This window comes from Marmota marmota, unplaced genomic scaffold (genome assembly GCF_001458135.2).
Source record: "Marmota marmota marmota unplaced genomic scaffold, marMar, whole genome shotgun sequence".
Taxonomy (NCBI): domain Eukaryota; kingdom Metazoa; phylum Chordata; class Mammalia; order Rodentia; family Sciuridae; genus Marmota; species Marmota marmota.
In genome coordinates, this window is record NW_026000005.1 from 25,496,596 (window position 1) to 25,519,420 (window position 22,825).

The window sequence follows — 22,825 nt, forward strand, 5'->3', positions numbered from 1 at the left end:
AAAAAAAAAAAAAAAAAAAAAAAAAAAAAAATCCAGGGATGTAGTAGAGTGCCCTGGGTTCAAAATCCAGTGCTGGAAAAAAAAAGTGTATAATAAACTAACTGGCTTACCTACTTACTATATTAGTCAGATTTTTTTTTTGTCACTATGACCAAAATACTTGACATAAACAACTTGAAGGAGAAAAGATTTATTTAGGCTCCTGGTTTCAGAAGTTTCCCATGGCCAACTGGCTTCAAGGCAGAAACATCCTGGTGGAAGGGTGTAGTGGAAGCAAGCTGCTCAGCTCTGGCAGCTGAGTATAGAGAGGGAGAGGAAAGGGTCCAGGAGTAAGACATAGTCCCCATGGGCATGCTCCCAGTGACCTACTTTTTTCAGTCATGCTTCATCTGCCATCTCCATCATCTCCAGTAGTCTAATTAAAAGATGAACCCATTATGTCCCATCATAACTGTTTATAGGACACCAATAAAAACTTAAATTGAGCAACTTATGAGTTTCTTATAAAACTTTATAAGTTTATGTTTTCATTCGTGTCCAGTATGTTAGATGATGGGACATAATGGGTTAATCCATCAAATGAATAGATCCACTGATGAGGTCAGAGCCTTCAGTTATTTCCCCAAAGCCCCACCCACCTCTGGAAATTATTTAATTGGGAATCAAGCCTTGAAGTATGCAAGCCTTTGGGAGACATTCTAGATCAAAACCATAATGCCACTGGAGACACATTCCAGTTTAAGAATTTGATTTTTCTATTTTCAAGTCCTAGACTATACAATTCAAATGGATTAGGTGATTTTTTAAATTGCAACACATAAAAACAAAACAAAAACAACACCTAAATGTGCTTATTAAGGTTGTGACATGTTCAGGGTTATCTTTTGCTGTCCAGAAATGCTTTTGATGTGTCAATGTCTTATAGAAGATTGTACTTTTTACTAACCAGAGAAATAGAATTGGTGCTTCTGAGTTCAGCAGTGGACTGAGTAAGGGAAGTATTATTGCTGTGTAGACGTGAGGATTGGTTCTCATTTCCATGAAGAGGGGTGCTTTCTTCCTGGTAGCTGGGGAAGTTTCTTGAGGCCAAAGAAGAGAAGCTTCATAGTGGTTACAGGAGTCTTCACGGAATATTTGGGGTGGGGCCCTTATGTGAAAGGAAAGTAGGTTATCCTGCAAATATTGGGCTTCCTGGGAAGAGAATGATCAAAGAAAATTGGATATAGGCTGAGGTTCTGAAAAAAAATTGCTCAAAAGGAATATTTGGAGATGTGCTAAAAGTTGAGATTTGATTAGATGAACAATACAAATGAGAATAATGTTTGAAAAAATAAGGATGAATAGTTCAGTTTTTGCAGGATTGAAATTGTTTTATTGTGAGAAAATTATATAACATAGAATTTACCATATTAACCCTTCAAGTATATGTTTCTGTGGCATTGAAAATATTCACTGTCCTTCAACCATTAGACACTACTCATCTCTATATCATTTTTATCTTTTTAAAAAACTTTTATTATTTTTTTTTAAATATTATTTTTTTAGTTATAGTTGGACATATTACCTTTATTTTTGTTTTTATTTGTTTTTATGTGGTGCTGAACCCAGGGCCTCGCATGTGCTAGATGAACGCTCTACCATTGAGCCACAACCCCAGCCCAACATTTGTATCTTCTTCAACTGAAACTCTGTGCTCATAAAACACTAACTCCCCATTCCTTCCTCTCTGCAGCCCCTGGTAACCACCATTTTTCTTTCTATCTCTGCAAATTGACCATTCTAGGTATCTCATATAAATGGAATCATAAAATATTTGTACTTTTGTGACTAATTTGTTTCATTTATCATAATGTCAAGGTTCTCATGTTCTAACATGTATTGAATTTCTTTCCTTTTCAAGGCTGACTAATATATCATTGTATGTTTGTACCACATTTTGCTTATCCATTTGTTCATTGATTGACACTTGAGTTGCTTTGGCCTTTTGCCTAGTGTGAATCATGCTGCTGTGAACATGGGTATACAAATACCTGTTTGAATTTCTGCTCTTGATTCCTTTCAATGTGTACCCAGAAGCAGAATGATGGATTATATATACTTCTATTTTTAATTTTAGAGTAATCACAGAATTACCATATAATTTCCCACGGCAGTGGGACCATTTTACGTTTCCACCAGTAATGCCCAAGTGTTCTGCATCCTCACCAATACTTGCTATTTTCTATTTCTTGTATTGACCATCCTAGTGAGTGTGGAATGGTGTCTCATTGTGATTTTGGATGCATTACCCTAATTATTAGTGTGGTTGAACATCTTTTCATGTGTGTGTTGGTAATATGCATATTTTCTTTGGAGAAATGTATATTCTATCCTTTGCCCATTTTTTTTGGTTGTTGATTGAAGGATTTCTTTATAGATTCTGAGTATCATTCCCTTATCAGATGTAACTTACAGACATTTTCTCCCATTCTGTGGGTTGATTTCCCATTTTGTTGATGATTTCCTTTGTTACACAAAAGTTTTTTTTTTTTTTTTTTTTTGGTGATGTCTGATTTATTTATTTTTTTCTTTTGTTTCTTATGTTTTTGGTGTCCTACTTAAGAAATCACTGCTAGGGCCTATCTGCTGGAGGTTTTCCCAAGAGTTTTGTCATTTTAGGTCTCATGTTTAAGTCTTTGATTCATTTTGAGTTAATTTTTGTACTTGGTGTAAGGTAAAGGTCCAACTTTATTTATTTATTTATTGTATGTAGCTATCCAGTTTTCCCAATCCCATTTGTTGAAAAGACTTTCCTTTCTCCTTTGAGTAGTCTTGGCTACTTGACTTCAACATATAGCCAAGACTACTTTGAGTAGTCTTGGCTATATGTTGAAGATAAATTTTTTTCTAGATGAGTTTTTACTAAAGGGCAGAAATTCAGCTTAATCTTCAACAGAATGAACAACTGCAACCCATTACAGTGTCTAAAAAGATATTGAATTTGGTTTTGACATGTGGGCAAAGTAAATTTTGGTTCTGTATGTTCATGGAAGGGGCCTCTAAAGGAGAGAATTAAAGTCTGTCATTAATTGTCACACTGTATGCATAATAACTTAGCATGTTCCTGATCCATCATTGTGATAAATTATTTGTGGCTCTTTTCATCTGTCAGGGCTAGTGTGTTTTGTTTTGTTTTGTTTTAAGATAATTTGACTGTTATTCCATTGGTCTACATGTCTTTCTTTATGTCAATACCACACTATTTAGATTAGCACACTTTGTAATATGTTTTCAAACAGGAAGGTGGGACCTCTACTTTTGTTCTTTTTCTGTTTTTTGTTTTTGTTTTTTTGTGTGTGTGTCTGTGTGTGCTGGGGATTGAACGCAGGGTTTCACACATGCTAAGCACATGCTCTGCCACTGAGCTATACTCCTATCCCCTGTTCTTTTTTTTTCTTTTTCTTTTTCTTTTTTCTTTTGATTCTGGTTTGGTTATTGGAGTCCCTGGGGATTCCATTTGAATTATAGGATAAATTTAAAATTTTCTATTTCTGCAAAACAGACACACACACACACACACACATACACACACCTAGAACTAATCAGTAAAATCAACAAGAATTGCAAGATTACAAAATCAACACTCAAAAATAAGCTTAACTTCTGTACACAACAACAAACAATCTGAAAAGGAAATGCCACTGGAATTTGGGAAGGAACTGCACTGAATTTGCCGGTTGCTTTGAATGTGGTGTTGGCATTTTAACAATGGTGGATCTTATCCATGAACACCTGATACCTTTCCATTTATTTGTGTCTTTTTATATTTCTTTCAGTGTTTTGTAGTTTTTAGTACATAAGTCTTTTTCCTCCTTGACTACGTTTATTTCTAAGTGTTTTATTCTTTTTTATTGTAAATGGAATTCTTAATTTCCTTTTCGGATTGTTCGTTATTGTGTATAGAAGTGAAGCTTAGTTTTGAGTGTTGATTTTGTTATCTTGCAATTCTTGTTGATTTCACCTATTAGTTCTAGGTGTGTGTGTGTGTGTGTGTGTGTGTGTGTGTCTGTGTGTGTGGAGACTTTAGGTCTTCTGCATTTAAGATCACGTCATCTGTGAACAGTGATAATTTTATGTCTTTCTTTCCAAATTGGATGCTTTTCTTTCCTTGCCTAATTGTTCTGGTTAGGACTTCCACCACTATGTTGACTAAAAATGGCAAAGCAAGCATTTTTATTTTCTCTTTTATCTTAGAGGAAAAGCTTCTAGTCTTTCACTGTTCTGTATGATGTTAGCTGTAGATTTCTGATAGATAGGCTTTATTTCATTGAGCTAGTTTTCTTCTATTTTTTTTTTTTTGGTGTGTTTTACCTCATAGATTCCTTTAAAAGGAAGACTGGACTAGGAGTAGAATAATTAATAGGCTCTGTATTAGATAGCCAATTTGGGGAAAGCTATTTAACCTCTTTGGATTTAAATTTCCTCATTTAAAGAAAATAAAGAGATTGAATTAGATTTGAAGATTTCAAACTTTACTGTGTGTTGGAACCATCTGGGGAGATAGTTGAAAAGATTTTGAGTTTGTAGGGCTGAATGTGGCCCAGTGATTTATATTATTATGTCTAAGGTCATTTTAACATGGGTGAGTTTATTCTCTAGAACCCCTGGGGATCCTAAAATTCAGTGAATTATCCTCCAATAAGAGGTGATTGGATGATCATCAGAGATGAAGAAATATGGGTACTGGCTGGAGTTAGGAGTCCTTCATTATTGCAGAGATAGCTGGTTTGTGAAGTAGCTGCCCCCTGGGATGTGGGTGTGTTGGATGAAGAGTGTGAGTACTTTACTATTTGAAAATGAAAAGAGGCTCAGGGTGGGGGGTGAGGTTATTTGAGGAGAAAAGAGTTTTTGAAAAGCAAAAACAGAGGAAGGCTCAGGAAGAGTTTTGAATAGAAACTCATATGCCCCCGATTTGCCACCAGCAAGTCGTTGGCAAGACAGTTTCTGATGAGGAAATTCTAAATAGCAGTGTTGGCAAACCACTGAAGCAACATTACAGCAGATGAAACACTGGTGACCCATTTGCACAAACGTGCACTCTTCCATTTAAAATTGATGTAAATTGGTGTAAATATGTTGTGTAAAATTAGTGGTTACTCTGATATATTTACCTACATGGCCCAAGAATTCAGAGTTCATTAAGTTATAAAATGAACAGCACTCCTCAAAGACTGTTAGATTTCTGTTTTTAGTTCTTACCATGCTAAATAATTTATCCCTGCCCTATTTTTAGATATCCATCAACCTAAGATATTATCTTCGGTCTACTGCTATGAAAAGTGAATTTATCACACCATGGCAAGCTCCTTCCTTTCTTCCCTGACCTCCTGATATTTCCTTCTTGCACATTTTGAATTTTCTGTGGGCTTAGCAGGCATTCTATGGTTAACATGGACTTGGAGGGGTGGGACTTAGGGTTAGAATTGTGGTAAGTTGCTGCCTTCTGCCTCTGGGGAGAGAGGTGAGCTTGGAAATCCAGGAAGAGCAGCCAGAACACGCTACCCCTCTATGATGGTTTGCCAAGAACTACTTAGCCTACAAGGCCTCTGCAAGTTCATGGTGAGGGATGCAGAGACAGGTTTGCCAAGAACTACTTAGCCTACTAGACTTCTGCAAGTTCATGGTGAGGGACTCAGAGACATTTTGCAGAAGGAAAAATAATTGCATATTTCCTGCTTCATTATTTTTTAAAGGTAAGAAGGGGCTGGAGAATGAAGGGCCTGTTTGTTCTGGTTGCATCTAGAAGCCACTGATGGTTTTTAAGGGAGGAAAAAACAGTATTTGTTTAATACCTTAAAAAAGATCCTTTTGGAAATCCTACAAAAGATGCAGCAAATATTGCTGCAGGGAGACCAGGGAGGAGGGGCTTACAGTTGTCTGGTGTGGACGTGTACTGGAGTGGTAACAGAGGAATTGCAGATAAGTAGGTCGATTTGGGATATATTTTAAAGGTAGAGCTTCCAGATTGCTGGTGATTTGGAGAGTGGACTAGAAAAGGAGAGAAACTGTGGTAGGCAGAAGAATGCTCCCCTTCTTCAAAGATGAATTTGAATCCCTAGAACCTGTGTACATGCTACTTCTCATGCTACTTGGAGGATGTCATTGAGTTAAGGAACTTGGTATGAGGAGCTTATTCTGGGTTATCTGGATGGAACAAGGGTATCATCATAAGGGCCCTTATGAAAGTCAGAGTCAGAGAAGGAGATGTGATGATGGAAGAGGATGTATGCTGTGGGGCATGGGGGTGGGGGGCCTGAGCCCAGGAGGACAGCAGCCTGCGGAAGCTGGGGAACACAAGGAAACAGGTCCTTCCCCACAGCATCTCAGTGGAACCAGCCCTGCCAACATCTTCACGTTAGATTCTAGATTCTGCTTTTGGATTTTTGACCTCTGGAACTGTGAGATAACAATTTATGTTGTTTGTAGCCATAACACGTACGGGAATTTGATAGAGTAGCAATAGGAAACTAACCTGGGGTGAAGAATAACTGGCAGACCTTTTCCTGGGGAACAGCGTTATCATTTTTCAACATGGACAGGTTGAGGAAGAAAGCTTGGAAGAAGGCCTAGAGGAAAGTGGACCTGTTCTGCTTTGGAGGATGGTTGATCATCTCTGTGACTTGGTCTTGTGTCAGGGACAGGTGGGGATGAGATGGAAATGTGGGAGCCATCAGCAGGCAAATGGCACTTACAGACCTGGTAGTTTCACCCACGGAGTAAAGATGTTACATGAATCTTGGAAAGGCAACTTCGTAGCTTCCAAACAGAGGCCACATACTGACTTATTCCCTCTTATTTCTTGCTGTTTAAATTACAGTTGTTTTCTTTTGAGTTACCAAATGACATTTCAAAAGATAATAAGAAGCTGCCACTTTGGGAATGAAGAAAGCAGCATTAAGCATCCTTTAAAAAGATTAAATTTTTGAACTGCATAATTTATTTCTTCATTGTTTTTTGAAGGATAAAACTTGACAGATTTAAACTTGGAGTTTAATTTGGGGGAATCTCTGTGGGTATACATTTTTTTTTTTAAATCTGATTCTTTTCAGGTGGATTACATTTCACTGGTGAAAGAACCATACTCCCCTTTTCTATTTGCATCAGTTGCTTCCTGCTGTTTTGTTTCAAGGGTGATGGCTGCAAATGAACTTTGAACACAGAGTTGAACAAATTTTGTGTAAAGGGGCTGGGGATGTGGCTCAAGCGGTAGCGCGCTCGCCTGGCATGCGTGCGGCCCGGGTTCGATCCTCAGCACCACATACAAACAAAGATGTTGTGCCCGCCGAAAACTAAAAAAATAAATAAATATTTAAAAAAAAAAATTTTGTGTAAAGGCAATGCATCTAGAGGAACCCAAATTCATATAGCTTCTGTATATATATATATAGAGGGGGCTTCTCAACAGGGAGCAATGTTGGCCCCAAAGACATTTGGTGATGTCTGGAGATATTTTGGGTTGTCACAGCTGGGGGTGATATGCTACTGGCATATTATGGGTAGAGGATAGGGATACTATCAAATAGCACAGTTCACTGATATCCCCCCTCTCCCATCAAAGGAGCATCCAACCTGAAATGTCAATAGTGCTGTCAATAGAAACCTCACAATAGAAAGCCAAACCTGTAAGTTAGGAGAACTGTTATCTTTCTGTCACTATTTCCTATGTTACAACTCTTTACATACCAAGCCAGCAGATGTAGTCTTTTGCTGCCTTGATGTAAGTACTAGAACATTCTTCCAGATTCTATAATTTTTATTTTGTGGGAAACTGGGTAATTTAGTGTTCGCTGGCATAGAGGATAGAAAGAAAAGTTTGCTAGCAGTCTCATTTAAATAGTATTTTTTTCTCTTTTGGCCAAGATAAAAGCATTAAATTTATATAGTCTTTCCATTTTTTGGAAAAATTCATGTTCTCTAAGTAGTTTTTATTTTGGACTATTTATCAAATATTAATAACATCCTGTCCTCTCTAATCATGACTAAATCCTTCCCTGATATAGTTCTCTGCTTATTTCAGATAATTAAAAAAATCACCTGAAATAACTTTAATTGAAATAATATAAAATTGTGAAATTATTTGTTTCTTATTCGTTGGCACTATTGAAATATTTTGGAGCACTGTGATTTAAAGAATAGTATTTCTTTCGTTTGCTGACTTAAGTAGCAGCTCAAGGGACAGGTGTGAGAAGTAGAGAGATTTGTACAATGCTGTGGAGTTTTTTTTGTTTCTAGTTTCACAATACAGACTTAATTGCTAAACTAATAAGAGACTTTGATGAACCTACATTATTTAGTAGGATGTCAGATGTATGCCTTAATCTCTGTGACATAAGATCAGGCTGCAGAGAGGAGATACAGATAGTAAATTAAAATCAGTAAGTGTATACCTTCCAAAATTCCTAAAATGAAATATATGATAATGTATGTCAAAAAGGATGACAAATTTGAAATATTAAAAGTAGTCAAGATAACTTGCAAAATACAGAAATAGGTTCTCAGAAAATAAAAAAAATTATATTATTGCTTAGGTTCTCATTTGATAACAAACCTAAAACATTACATAGATGTTGTGAGAGCCAATATTTGCTTATTAAAAACAGGTAAAACATTTTATATAATGTCCAATATTCTACAAATTAGTTTTAAAAATTGGGTGAACACAGGGTAAGTGGTTGACATTTTGCAGAACTTTATGGAAGTTCCATGTTAGAGAACATGAAGGTGCTTGGGTATTGCTTTTTCCACACCTAGCTTTGGGTAAAATATGTGTGTCACACATGGTATTTGTTTTGAATAAAATTGTGAAACAGGACAGATTTGAGCCTCGTGTCAGGAACAAGCCTTAAGGGCATTGCTTAGGGAAGTCCAATGGCACCTGCATATTTGAAAATGGAGAAATCGGTCTTTGGCATGACCCCCAATTTTAAGGTTCCTCTTTCCATCCAATGGGGCAGAATGCAACCCATCAAATATCATAGATATGGTCAAGATTCAGAGCAAAGGACAGAGCCAGAAGCCGCTGAGGATCAGAAAAACTGACCTCTCTCTAGTCCATAGAGTGGATCACTGTAGACAAAAGGAGGCTGTACCCCAGGAATACATGACTTGTGACATGGATCTTGAAGAGGGTAGGCAAGGAAAGCATACCTCTTTGAAATACCGTTGTCACACAGCTGTCTCTTCGGTGTGAACTTGGAGCAATCTCATCAACAGAGCCAGAAAAAGTCCTGCAAATAGAAATAACTGCTCTGGTTTAGCTATCCCAATAAAAATCCCTGGACAAGAATTATATGAGATCCACTACTGAGGATCAGTAGAATCAAGGTATTTCAAGAGAAGAGAGGTCTCGCTGGGGCAGGTCTGTTCAGCCTCCCTTAGATATATGTTTTGAATAGTTTCTTAGTAAGGGAGAACTGAAAATTAATACTTGAATCTGTTCTATATCATTTATGGTTTGCTAAATATAACAATGCACAAGTGAACTGTGTAATTACTGGACCATAATTCTCACTTTGTATCTCAGACTCATTCATTCTTAACTAATCCTTCTGTGGACGTAACATGCAAGTTAAAGAACCTTATTTGGCCCTGGAGAGAGATTTGAATTGACATAAGTCCACTGGGTTGCCGTAGCCAGAATGCCAAGGACAGGGCAACAGCCCAGGACTCCTCATGGAGCTCTGGCTTCAGGGGGCTTTATTTTTTTTCCCCTGTAAGGATAGTATTAACATTATATAAGCAAATTTAAAAAGCTGTCGGGTAATGAGTCACAGACATTAATCATGGAGCTTGCTGGTTTTTGCTTTCCATACCCTGTTCTATTCTTTTATTGAAATTACTTAGTGGGTGTTCAATAATTCTGTCTAGAAAGACAGAATATGTTCTTGCTTTATGACAGAATTATTAGCAGAGAGAGAAGCCCTCCTTGGAGCGGTGTGGTGCAGCGATGTAGGAATTGATGAGGAGAAAGAACAAAATGAATCACACCTTAGCTACTAGATTAATGCATCAAATTAAATGTTACTATTCAGGAAGGCGGCAGAAAGGAACTGCTTCCATGGCAACTGTTGTCATAGTTGTATTCTTACTCGTCTTTCAGAAAATATATGAAAGCTAAAGAATACAGCTGTAGTGATACTTGTAATGCTTTACTCATTTTCCCATTGCAAGTGGTCTGAAGGCTGGTGATTCATTCTCTCTCATTAGCTGGTATTGTCAGTTTAATATCCAGAAAAAGATTAATTACCAAAGGTAAATGCATAGAAGACATTTAATGTGAATGTCTGAAGATGACAGTGAAAGTATATCATTACAGGGTCCACTCAGGTTGCTAAATAATCACTAAGGAAATTCTCGGTTTGTCTTCCTTCTCCTATTATATGAAATATAGCTTCTCTTCTTTAACATTTAAAAAATTTGAAAAGAAAATTTTCGTATAGCAAACCCACAATTTATTAACTGGAGTATCCAGGCCTGTCATCTTTTTTCCTTTTCAGTGTTCATCTTTTGCCTGTATCAACTTTAAGAGCATCTCAAACTGATGGTGGGTAAGAAAAGGGCAGGGGAAGATAAAAACTGAAATCTCTTTAAAAAATTGATTAATTTAGAAAAGAGCTCTGGTAGATGATTGATCAGAAGTTTTGCAAATCCATAAACCTATGCTTTCCTTTCTCCGTATCGTCAGATTCAGTAATTGAATATTGGCTAGGTTTTTTTTCAGAGATGAAGTTTAATCCTTCCTGGCTAGGTTTCACAGACAACAGAATCAGTGACCCGCTTCCTTTATAAGGAGGTGCCAGTCTCTGGCCTGTGAGCTGAGTGTGCTTTGCTGATCTTTTGGTCTTCTTTTTGTACTGTCCTCCAAAGGACATGGCTTCAGCTTCCTAGCTTAAGGCTAAATGAGACATTTGCTAACAGAATACATGAGCATTTTTTGGACTGTGTATATATGTTCACACCATTTATTGATCTCATCAAATGCTGTATTTTTATGATCAACTGTCATGTTGAATTCTCACCATTATATAAATTGCATTTTAACACTCCAGAATGGAAGGCATCCTGTGTTTTACTCCAAAAGTATGTTTCTGGTACACTTATTTATTAGCAAACACTTAGGAAGACTGGGTAATTTTATCCTATTAAATCTTAGAGTTATCTGAATTCTATTTGTTGAATACTGAGGATAACTTCCCTGTAAACTTGTCAGCTCTCTCCAGCTCCCAGAATTCTCCCTCTTCAAATTCAAATGTGCCTGTCGTCCATACTCCAAATTTCATAATTAACCATGCTTAAATTACGTGTGACATTTTTACAAAATCATAATATTATTTTTTAATTGGCTTATTGTATTTTCACTCTTTGTGCTTTCTCATTTTATTTCTCCAATAAGATTATAAACTTTTTGATATGAATCCTAATTCTGCTATATCTTCACATCTGCTACAGTGTTTCACACATGGTAGGTATTCAATGGAAATTCGTTAATGTCTTAACCAGTAATACTGTGAATTGGAACATGCTAGAAAAAAAAACCATGATGATATTCTCTTCCACGAGCTACCTATTTAAATGCATCTTGGCAAGAATGTTGAGCAAATTACCTTAATTTGCAAAACTGCCTTCATGTAACGTTTGCAGCTGTTTCTCTTCTCAGGAAAATGATTCATATTGCTTTAGAGACACGACAACTTGAACAAGGTCAAAGTACAATATATAACGGTAATTAGTAATTAAAAATATAACATTTGCAAATTCTGCAGAATATAAATGCATATTGGAATTTGCTAGAAGGTGGCCAGCTAGACTGGAAGAGAGTTTTAAGGTGGGGCTGACTGATCTCTTTTCCAAAATGTTGATGCAATTTTTTTTTCTCCCTTTCTCCTTCTACTTTGGTATCTCTTCTGAATTATTGAGCTCTTTTGATGTGGCCAACCTTTTCAGAAACTTTCTGCTACATTATTGTATAATTTAATCCTCACAGACATCCTGGTGGTAAGCTATTGTTATTTATATTTTAATGATTAGGAAACATTGAGGCTTGGAGGTTTAAGGACTTCTGGCATAAACTTGGCACTTCTCACTGAGCTGAAGCTAACACTGCATAGGTCTGATGTATGTCCTTGGACAAAAACATCACTTAACCTTTCTGTGCCTTTAAAGATTGTTTTTCTTCTATAATAGGGTAGTCAAAAGCTTAGCCTATCACCTACATGGTATATTGTCCTAGTTAGACACGATAATGCCTGGAGATGATTAAAATGGGAGAAAACAAGGTGTTATTATTTTTATTATAACACGCATCTGCACATTCCCCAATGTACTAACTTCTAATAAGAGATGAGAACCAGACTGCAATTAAAAATGGTCTGTTGACATTTTCTTTTGGGCTTTAAAACTATATTTGGGTTTTGCATTGTATAGGAAAAAGATCTACAAGGTGGATGTTTGCTTCTGCAGTGTCAGGATAGCCTGACTAAGCATCTGCAGAAAAACCCTGTGATCTAAACTGACTTGTTGTTCTCCAACTTGTGTCAATTTACACTCAATAGTTTATTGGTATTTAATGATTGGCATTTATTGGATTCTGTGCCTCCTGTTATTTTGTAAAAGGAAATCATACAGAGCAGCCAAGTTGTCCAAAGGCTTCCTGGGAAGCGCCCTCTGACTCCAGCAGCTCAGCTCATTACAGCAAGGCAGGCTACTAGTCTAGTCTCAGCTTCCTGGCTTCCTCTCCCCCTACCCCTAACTCTTCTTACCTGTCGGTGAATTTCCAAATCTGTCTTCTCTGAAACATCAGAAAATGTCCTGAATCTCAAAAGAAGATGATGTTTGAGATTCTGCAAACTTTCCCCACTATATTTGAAGAATATGAAATAGAAACTCTTGAAGGGTCTATTTAAACACTGTAAGTGTAAAAGAAAGCCGTATGCAACAAGGTAAAGGAAGAGAAAGCGCCTCTTGAAAAGGTACAAACCTGCTGCATACATGCACGGCGTACATATTCAATATTTTAATAAGCTTAGGATGAGAAAAATTATCATAGTGGTGAGGGACATAAAAAATAAAAACAAGAAAAAGATTACTGCAGTTCCATTAATAATCAGCTTTTAGCTGCTTTACTTTCCCTATGGTTCTTTCAAACGAGAAGAAAGATTGGCTAACTCTAATGACCACATTTTGCTCTCTCTGGCGCCCTCCTTCTTGGAAGCTTAGATCCACAGCCCTGTTTAAAGAGCAGAGCTTCAATCATTTCACTGGCGTTTGCTGGGACCTGCTCGATGCCCTTCAGGGCCTCTTACTTTCATTTGGAAAACATTTTCCTACCTTATTGATTTGCTACTCTGGACATATTTCCTTCATCACTTGAACGGATGTCTCCCTAATTAGAAGACATCTATCCATTGACAAGCTGGAAAGCTACTTCCAAATTCTCTTCTGCTTCCCAAACTGTGTATGATATAGAACATGCTAAAGGTAGGCATGTGGTGATTGACAGCATAGACACCCACTTTGTCAAGTGGCTCAATTTCTCCTGAATTATGAAATTCAGTCTGGAAATATTGTCTGAATTTTTGGAAAGTGGAGGCTTTCCATTTCCCATTTTCGGTTCCAGTTATAGGTACATGCTAGAGAACTTACAGATTCTTGCTAAGTGGCAGAGAGTCCCCTGTGAAGTATAGTTACATGAAACTCGCAAACTCTCAATTGCCTGCTTTTTACTTCTATAATGAGATGGTTATTTTTCTCTTGTTTTAATGTACATATTAACTGTTCTAGAAAACAGCCACATTTCTTCAGCTTATCCAGTGTTCTTTACCCAAAATTGAGCATATACAGCTACTTACTGTCCCAGCAGTGCTTGATAATCAGGTGCAAAACAAGGCTTAGCTGAAGAAGCTAACGGTTTTCTCAGTTATTTAACATGATACCGTTAGGTGCCATTTACTAGGAACAAAGAAACAGAAAAACGAAGCACACTGTGAAGATGTGTGAATTGTTCTTCAGTGAAGGAGGTTTGTGTATATAATTGAGTTTAGTTGTTTTTGTTTATAGAACTCCTGTAATTTCCCTGGGCCAGATTCTGAGTCAAAAGAAAAATACCAATGTGCTGAGGCAACAGCTGTTCCCATTTCTTCAGGGTGGTAATTCTGAGCCCAGTGATGTGCTCATTCTTCTTGTGAAATGATGCTTTTTGGTTATAAAACCTTGTGTTCTTCCCCAGTGCTATAATAGTGGATGTTCTTATAAAAACAAGGCTGTTTAACAGATATTCTGAAGGAGAGAATAACTATGACCTCATGTGTGGTTCATGAACCCTTCTCTGAAGTATTCCTGTAATCTGATTTTGTATTGCTGAACACATTTTTAAACCTCACCATATAGTTCCATCTTTGTAAAAGAAGAATAAGACTGTAGGTAGTCTTTGTATTTTCAGTAATGCTTGTCAGTTAGGCAGTGATAACACTATATTAAATCAACCCAAAGTGATATGGCTGTCCTGTCAAAACCTCATCTCAGCCATTCTTTCAATTTCCTACTGTTAGGAAGAGGTGTGCTAATCTTATTATTAAAATTTTTTAAAAATTTACTAAAAAAATAATAACGAGGGCTCACTTACCTGGTTCTAGAACATATTTAAAATGGATATTTAACAAAACTGTATATTATTTTGTTAAAGAAAACGTGATAACTTGCAATGGAATAACATGGAGTCCAGAAGTTAAAAGCTATTTTGTGTCGAGGACAGGGCACAAATGACAGATTGATAGGGAAAAATAGCACTTTTCAGATATTTGTTTTGGTGTGGAGAAGAATCTGTACTCTGCACACAATTGCACAATGTAAAGCAGAGGAAGGAAAAGCAGTGCACAGAAAGTAACATATAAATAATGTGTTGAAATTACTTAAAAAGAATGTAACTCTATTAAATGTATATACAGTTTGCACTTGATACATAGGAAAGATACATGCATGAGGAAATCTGAAATTATCTTAAAGAAAAAAGTGCAGCCTCATAGAATTAAAATAAATTAAAATGATCAAACACTTTTACTGATGAAAGTTCATAACATGAGATTCCACCCCACCCCCTCTGTGGAGAAACCCGTATGTTGTGGCTGACGTGGTGAATTGTTTAGTTCTGTTCACGTTTGATCATGTTGTTGATGGTGGTGATGATGAAGATAAAATGTGCCAGACATGTTGAGTGAGTGGGGGAATGGACATAGCTCACTCTCTGGCTCCATGTACATATTTGACCTCATTCCTGTCATTGAGCACGTTACACAAAGCTCTCCAGTCTGCAGTCCACCTTTTCAGAGTCATTGTCATTTTCTCTGAAGGCTATTTTCCTACATGCCACATTCTTTTTTTTTTTTAATCAAAAAAGTTTTTTTTTTTTTTCCCCACACTCACGTTTTCACTCGAGTTTTGTAAATATTTTCTGCTGCGCCCTGAATGCCCTGAATGCCTTCTCTTCCCCTGACATGTGGATTCTTACTCATCTTTTGCAGTTTTGTTCAAATAGCCGTCCTGTACCCCTCTGCCCCTGGATGTGCTTGGTTGCTGTGGCCTATTAGATGCTGAGGCTTCTTCCCTGGACGTCGCTGTTTTTTTTGAGGTCCAGGGCTGTGTCCCAGCCATCTTTTTACATAAGATGAAACTTGTGTAAAAAGTGTAGAATGAGTGAATGAAAAAGCAAAAGAAAAGCTCAGTATTATTTGCTAACTCTTTTATGAAATTCTGTCAAACTGAAATGTGTCATCTTGATTTGGCATAAATGTGTTTCAGCAATTAATCAAACTGTAAGTCCTAACAATTGTATAAAATGGGGGTACTGTGGTTACCACGAGCTACCTTATTTTGCATTAGGGTGATGTTGGTATTTGTACTTGTCTTGTTGCTTACTTGCTACAAAAGGAGGCTTTTACTGGGTCACTGACAGTTCTTACTGTTTATAAAGAAGCTCCAGGAGGTGTATTTATCAGCTCCTTTAAGAAAGGTTGCATTGATGAACTTTTCCTCAGCTATGTAGTGTTCTTAGAAGAAAACATGCTTGAGGACCTATCTTTTTTTAAAAAATATTTATTTTTTAGTTGTAGTTGAACACAATACCTTTATTTTACTTATTTATTTTTATGTGGTGCTAAGGATCGAACCCAGGGCCTTTCACATACTAGGTGAGCACTCTACTGCTGAGCCACAATCCCAGCTCAAGGACCTATCTTATTCTCAGAAACTTTTACATACTTTTTTTTTTTTTTTTGACTTTTGGAATCCAGAGCTGAAAAATCTTCCCTACAAAGTATTCATCCAGGTAAATATTTTCATGCAAAAATATTTACTTCAAGATGCAAAATAAATGCATGAAAAGATATTTGTATTAGCCAAATAAAGGTTTATTTGCAGATGACAGAGCCCACTTTTGATATGATAGATGTTTCTTTTTCATGCAGTAGTTTGGATGCTGGAACCCAAGAGAAGTCTGTGGCCTTGTTTCATGTGGTGATTTGGAGTTTGACTTGACATCCTATGGTGTTAAACATTCAGGAATCTCTCATTCTTTTGTATTTAAAATTTAATATTCGTTAATTTCCTTTGAAACTTTTGTTTATTGATCTTATTGAGTGACTATTTAATCGACAGTTGTGCTTGACTGGAAGTAGAAGTCATGGTTTATTCATGGTGTTTTATGGGTTTGGCATGATAAAGCAGTCTTGACAATAAATAATTGGGGAATTATTGGAAGCTTGGATATTATGGAGGAGGGTCATTGATCTATATCTGTTTGCAAGACTCCTGTGATATGTATGAGGAGCTCACTGTCCAGGGAAGGATGGAGGGTAGCACTCATTCCACCAGACAGAGGGAAGAACAAATTAAGTGATCCTGAGGCTCTGAGGACCAAGAGTTTATTCCTAGTGTGTGAAGGAGGTATCACGGGGAATAATCCAACTGGACTTCTCTGGAGGATGGGGGGGGGTTTTAATAATAAAAATGGAGTCAAGGGCAAAGAGGAGTGGAGAGGTAATGGGAGAAGGTGGGCATATAAAGTACCAGAAAGGGTGTGCCTAGTGTGTTACACTGGTATCCTGTTTCCATGTACTGAACGCTTCACAGATGCATCTGGAATGCAGAGAAAAAGGACATTTGTGAGTCAAGGGAGGGGGTATAAATGTTGCATTTATCCTTGTCCTTTTTTTTTTCTCTTTCTGATAGGACGGTGAAGGTAAGTTTCATCTTGAAATCCTTGATAACACTTAATTGATTTTTTAATGTATATTATTCACGATGTTTCTTTGAGCTACACTAGTCTTTAACACCTCATAAATATGATTTGAAATGAAATTATCTTTGTATTTTTGAATTAAGGCATCATAACGACAGTATTTGTAAATGTGTGACTTTTAAAGGGGGACGTGGACTCTGAGTGTTCCCAGAGGGGCAAGCTCTAAGTGCTTTCTGAAGTTAGAAGACTGCGCAGTCCCATTTTACTGTCATATTCTGCCAATACATCATTTAGAGAAAGTTCCAGAGAAAATTCCAATTCCCACTGAAGATCAGAGTGATGATAGGATTTTTCACTTAGGTTTGCAGAAAGGTGTAGTTAGCTTTGTGCGCAAAACAGGCTGAAATCAAGCTTTAAATTAGTTAGACTTTTGCATATTTCATCATAGTCACTTTGGAAGTCTTGCAGAATATGTTCTTGATTTTTATCTCAAAGGGTTCATTTTAAAGGACTGGTTATCTTTTATTAGTTCTTTGCTGCTCAGATATCTATATCTTTCCAGCAAAGCCATGACAACACACCTAGTCTTTTAAAGAAATGAATTGATATATAAAAAAAGTTGGTCCTGTTTAATAACATTCTTGGTATGAAAATAATCAATCTTAGAGACAGGAAAGTAAGTTAAGGTTCTTTTGTCTTTTTGCTTCTGCAGGCCGTCCATCTGGCCCAGGCAAGCTTCCAGATTGAAGCCTTTGGCTCCAAATTCATTCTTGACCTCACACTGAACAAGTAAGTATACAGTCATAATCCTCTAAAGCAGGTACCATAAAACTCCATCTCTAAGACACTGGTTTAGTAAAAATAATGTCTGTTACCGTTGAAGCACTGATGTTTTCTACCAGATTATATGTCATAGAGCACTTAAAGAAAAATACAAAAGTCTGAACAGTGAATTGTCTTTAAATCCTTTTCCTAAAAGAAAAGACATTTAACATATTAAATATCTCAAATACAGCACTTACATATTATGATTTTGAAGAGAATAAATATTTGAAGTAACGCTATTTAATTAAATGTTAACTTGAATCATCACTATATATAAGAAGTATGATAAATTACTGATTGAAGTATAATTAGACTTCAGTCTAGAGATTTCTTTCATTTTACCTTTTATAATTCAATGCACATGACTCTGTAGGAAGAACAAAGTAAGTAATGACTTGCAAGTCCCTATTTTGAGAAGGCTCTTTGCTTCATAATTTGCTCTAAAATAAATTCTTAGAAATTTGGTGCTGTTGAAAATTTACCCAATTGTCTCCGTGCATGTGTTTATATTGATATTTAAATGCAGTTTCCTAATCTGGAACCAGTTGTACAGATGTTTTTGTACAAAAGTAAATAAGAGATGTCATCTTAACCAGGCTGAAGAGCTCCAATAGAGCTAGTGCTGAGTCTTTCTTTGTGAAAGGGATTTTCTGTGTAATTTTCTTCAGTTACAGAAACTTTAATCAGTATTTTCAGTTCTCATCAGTATTTTGACCGGGACTGCATTTTTGCAGGAAAAAAGATCACTTAATGTTATTGGACACTATAATGTAGGTGACTGTAGCCAATATCTGAGGAATTACAAAGGACTATAAAGAACAACTATTAAATTTCTTGTGTGCCAAGTTCTGTGAGCTCTGCAGAAAAAAAAATGCAGAGTCAGCTTGGGTGCTCCTTACTCAAGCATTATTGCAGCTTGAAGTCAGAATGAATCAGCAGAATTTAGAATTTCCTGTGTTAGAGATATTGCAGGTTTTCTTCTTTGGTTGAGTTCCATTTCACCACGCTGTATCAGCACTGTGACTGCAGAAGAGATTTGTCTTGCCAAATCAGACTATGTTGAGTAGCAAGATATGGCTAATTTTAGTTTGTTTGGGTCCTCTATTCTTTTAATGCTTACTGCAGTGCATACCATCATTCTAGAATTAGCATGATGACAGCAACCACCACTGCTGTATTTTGAATATTAAAGTATTATGACCATAGCAGAGCCTCCCAAACAAATAGTGGATGACTGAGAAAGGGTCATATGGGATGTACAGTGTACTTAAGAATCCTGGGAACATACCAGAAATTATTTATCACTAATATTTAAAATGCAAAAGAATTACATTGAACATCTATTATGAATAGTACTTGCATTGAGGAATTTGGAGTAGGGGAAGTTTTATAGATGAATATATTTTTATTTTTTTAATTTAATTTTTTTTTTTTTTGTATTGGGGATTGAACTCAGGGGCACTAGACTACTTAGTCACATTCCCAGCTCTATCTTGTATTTTATTTAGAGACAGGGTCTCACTGAGTTGCTTAGAACCTTGCTTTTGCTGAGGCTGGCTTTGAACTTGCACTCCTCCTGCCTCAGCCTCCCAAGCTGCTGGGATTACAGGAGTGTGCCACCATACCCGGCAGATGAATATTCTTTTAGAAGAGTATGAAATGTGTCTTGCTGGAGGTTAACATGGAATGTTATGATAGTATAACTTAACACAAAGGGTTCCCCTCTTTGGCGAGTGCAAAGCCAACTAGCATAATCAGGAGACAGAAGAGTGAAGAAAGTCTTATTACTCATAGCAAGTAAGGAGCATGCTGGAGATGACTCCCAAAGCAGCATGTCTCTGAACATGGGAAGACTCCTGCATATTTGTATAGGAAAGACTTATCCCAAATAGAGGTGGGCATATTCCTGAGCATGCTCAGTTCAAGATCACACTTCTTGCTACATTGCACATTCAAAAATGGTGGATGGGAATGCCTCTGGGGTGGACATTTTAACATGATAATAAGATTATAATGAGCAAAGTTCATTGTAGGTCACTTAGAAGAGTGACTTAGCAATTTTGCCTGGTTCAAACCATTTCTTGTGGTTTTCTTTGAAGGACCTTATCTGAAACAAACAACAACAACAACAACAAATAAACAACTTGAAAGGATGTTAGCAGTCATTTGAAAGGGCAGCAGCTCCTTTTACTGCAAATACCTGTGTTTGTCCCTGAAAGTTCCTGCCTAGCAGTTAATGGACATATCAAGGAGAGGCAGCTTCTTGGGCTGGAGAAATGTCAAAAGGCATCTTGGAAAAGGTGATGTTTGAGCCACATCTTGGAGGACAAGTGATAGTCAGGAAGGGAAGTGTTGGAGAATAGGAAGGAGAAGGAATAAAAGGAGAAATGTGGTCTAGGCATGTGAGGCCGTGTTTGCTAAGGAGGCAGGGCCATGTGGAAATGTGGCAGGTTGAGGGAGCTTCAGATGTTTGTTGAGCTTCCTTGTAAATTACAAGGCTGAGGCAGAAAAAGATGATTCAGGAGAAGTAAGTCTGGGATGTTCCTGGAATCCTGGGCTAGAGGGGAGCCTTTCTTCAGGAAGTCCCTGCAAATCAAATCTGGCCACCTACCTGAAACCAAATGGAAAAAGGATTGGAGAAAGGAAGGAAAAGAATTTATTCAGTATGGTTTTACCAGGAAGACAAGGGGAATCAAGCATGCTCAGCCCTGTCCTCAGGGGTACTTTTATGAGTTCCCCCATTATATAGAGAAGCAGAACCAGGATGTTCACTGATCAGACCTAATGTTGCTGGTCTCCAAGGGGACTAAAGGAGAGAATGACTCAGAGAAAAGGACAGGTCAAGAAATCAAGATGACATTAGTTCCTTCAGGTTTGGAGACAGGATGTTGTAAAAGTTGGCTTTTGGCTGTGTTGATTATGATGTCCCTACAAGTCTGGAAAGTAAGGCTGGGGTTGTCACTCAGTGGTAGAGTGCTTGCCTAGCATGTGCGAGTGTATGGGTTCGATCCTCAGCACCACATAGAAATAAATAAATAAATAAAAGTATTATGTCTATCTATGACTAGAAATATTTAAAAAAGAAACAAATTTGGAAAATATCTTAGTTACTCTTGTTAAGGCTTGATTCTAAAATTTCAAATAAAACTCCGGGTCTTTTTGAAGAAAAGACAGAGGATTTATTCTGGTCAGGGCCAAGGAAGCAGAAAGTAAACAGTTCTGCAGTCCAAGACAAAGGGTGCAGGTGGAGAATCAAGCTTTAAGAACCAAAAACCAGAAAGGAGCGGGAGGGTGAAGCAAGTACATAAGTCATAGAAGTGGAAAGTACCAACTAACAGAACATTCTTAGAATTCATATTTCTCGTATCTACTCAAAACAGCTCCATAATTTTTGTGGTCAGGGTGCAAGTGGGGGTCAACTTCTATGCAAGTGGACCCGTGAGGAAAGGGTGGAGCAATTCTGCGCAGGGTGAGATGTCTGAGCAGAATGGAGTCAGCCTGACTTAACTTTCAAATCAGCCCATAACACTCTGTGTGTGTGTATGTGTGTGTGTGTGTGTGTGTGTATGTGTGTGTGTGTACTAACCCCAGGGGAACCCTACCACTGAGTCACATCCCTATCCCTTTTTGATTTTGAGCCTGGGTCTTGCTGAGTTTCCGAGGCCTCAGATTTGTGATTCTCCTGCCTCACCCGAGTCTCTAGGATTACAAGCTTGCACCACTGTGCCCTGCCCTTAGTTGGTGTCTTCAGCTTTAAAGGGGTAAATTACCAGCTTTAGATGAATACTACTTAAATGATTAGCATGCCTACACACAGAGCTGAGCAGGAATCTGAAACAAAATTTAAGGTAATGAAAGAGACAGATATGAAATGAAAGAAGAGATGCCAACCTTTTAATTTTGCTTTTAGTTAACACCCTGGACATCTGCAAGCCTGTGTAGAGTCAGTGCTTTTAATAAAAGTCCCTTTTATAGGGACAACCCAATGCATGGAAAATCAAACTCAAGTGCTTGGCTGTTATCCCTTGGGCTGTGAAGAAATCAAGGGGAGCAAACAAAGGTCTTATTCTCAGGCAGGGAGAAAGGAGGATTTTCAATAAATCTTCAGTTGATAAAAAGTATTAAAATTGCCTCAACTTGGATGACAAAGCAGGTAAAAGAGTAAAACCAATAGAGGAGCCTTGACTGGACAGCTGGGCAGAAGGTGGACCAGCTGCCATGTGCAGCTCCAGGGAATAAACAGGTTAAGTGGTGAAGGGAAGGGAAGTCAGAATAGACAACAGAGTTGAGGGGCTTTGGGACACACATGGGCTCATATTTAGGGAGTAGTTGGAGAAAACCTTAGGGGAGAGGTGGAGGATAGAGAGAGTAGACTTGGGAGTCACTTCCATATAGATATTAATGATAAAAATGGGTGTAGATGAGGTGGCCCAGGAAGGGGAGGTGGAATAAGAACATAAGCTGGAGACTGTTTAGTGGTAGGGAGAGGAAGAAGAGCTCGTGAAGGAGACTGAGAACGAGCGATTGGAGAAGTCGGTGGAGAATCAGGAGAGTGATTAAACTGACAGTTTCAAAACAGAAAGGTGTGGTTTACAGCATCACATGCAGCAGAATAATCTAGAAGTTAAGAAGCAAAAATTGCCCTTTGCATTTTCCAATCAAGTTGTCACTTATGGTCTAGAGGCAGCAGTTTCAGGGAAGCTCCCAGAGGGTGGAAGGCAGGATTAGGGT

At 37.5% G+C, this 22,825-nt stretch overlaps 1 protein-coding gene across 1 annotated transcript in view; it reads left to right on the forward strand.

Annotated features, from left to right (window-relative positions):
- Adam23 (ADAM metallopeptidase domain 23) overlaps window positions 1–22,825 on the forward strand; it is a 170,300-nt gene that overhangs the window by 16,177 nt on the left and 131,298 nt on the right. Inside the window, exon 3 of the mRNA XM_015480982.2 lies at window positions 17,982–18,058. Within this exon, the coding sequence (XP_015336468.2) occupies window positions 17,982–18,058 (77 nt within the window). The remainder of the gene's footprint in view (window positions 1–17,981; window positions 18,059–22,825) is intronic.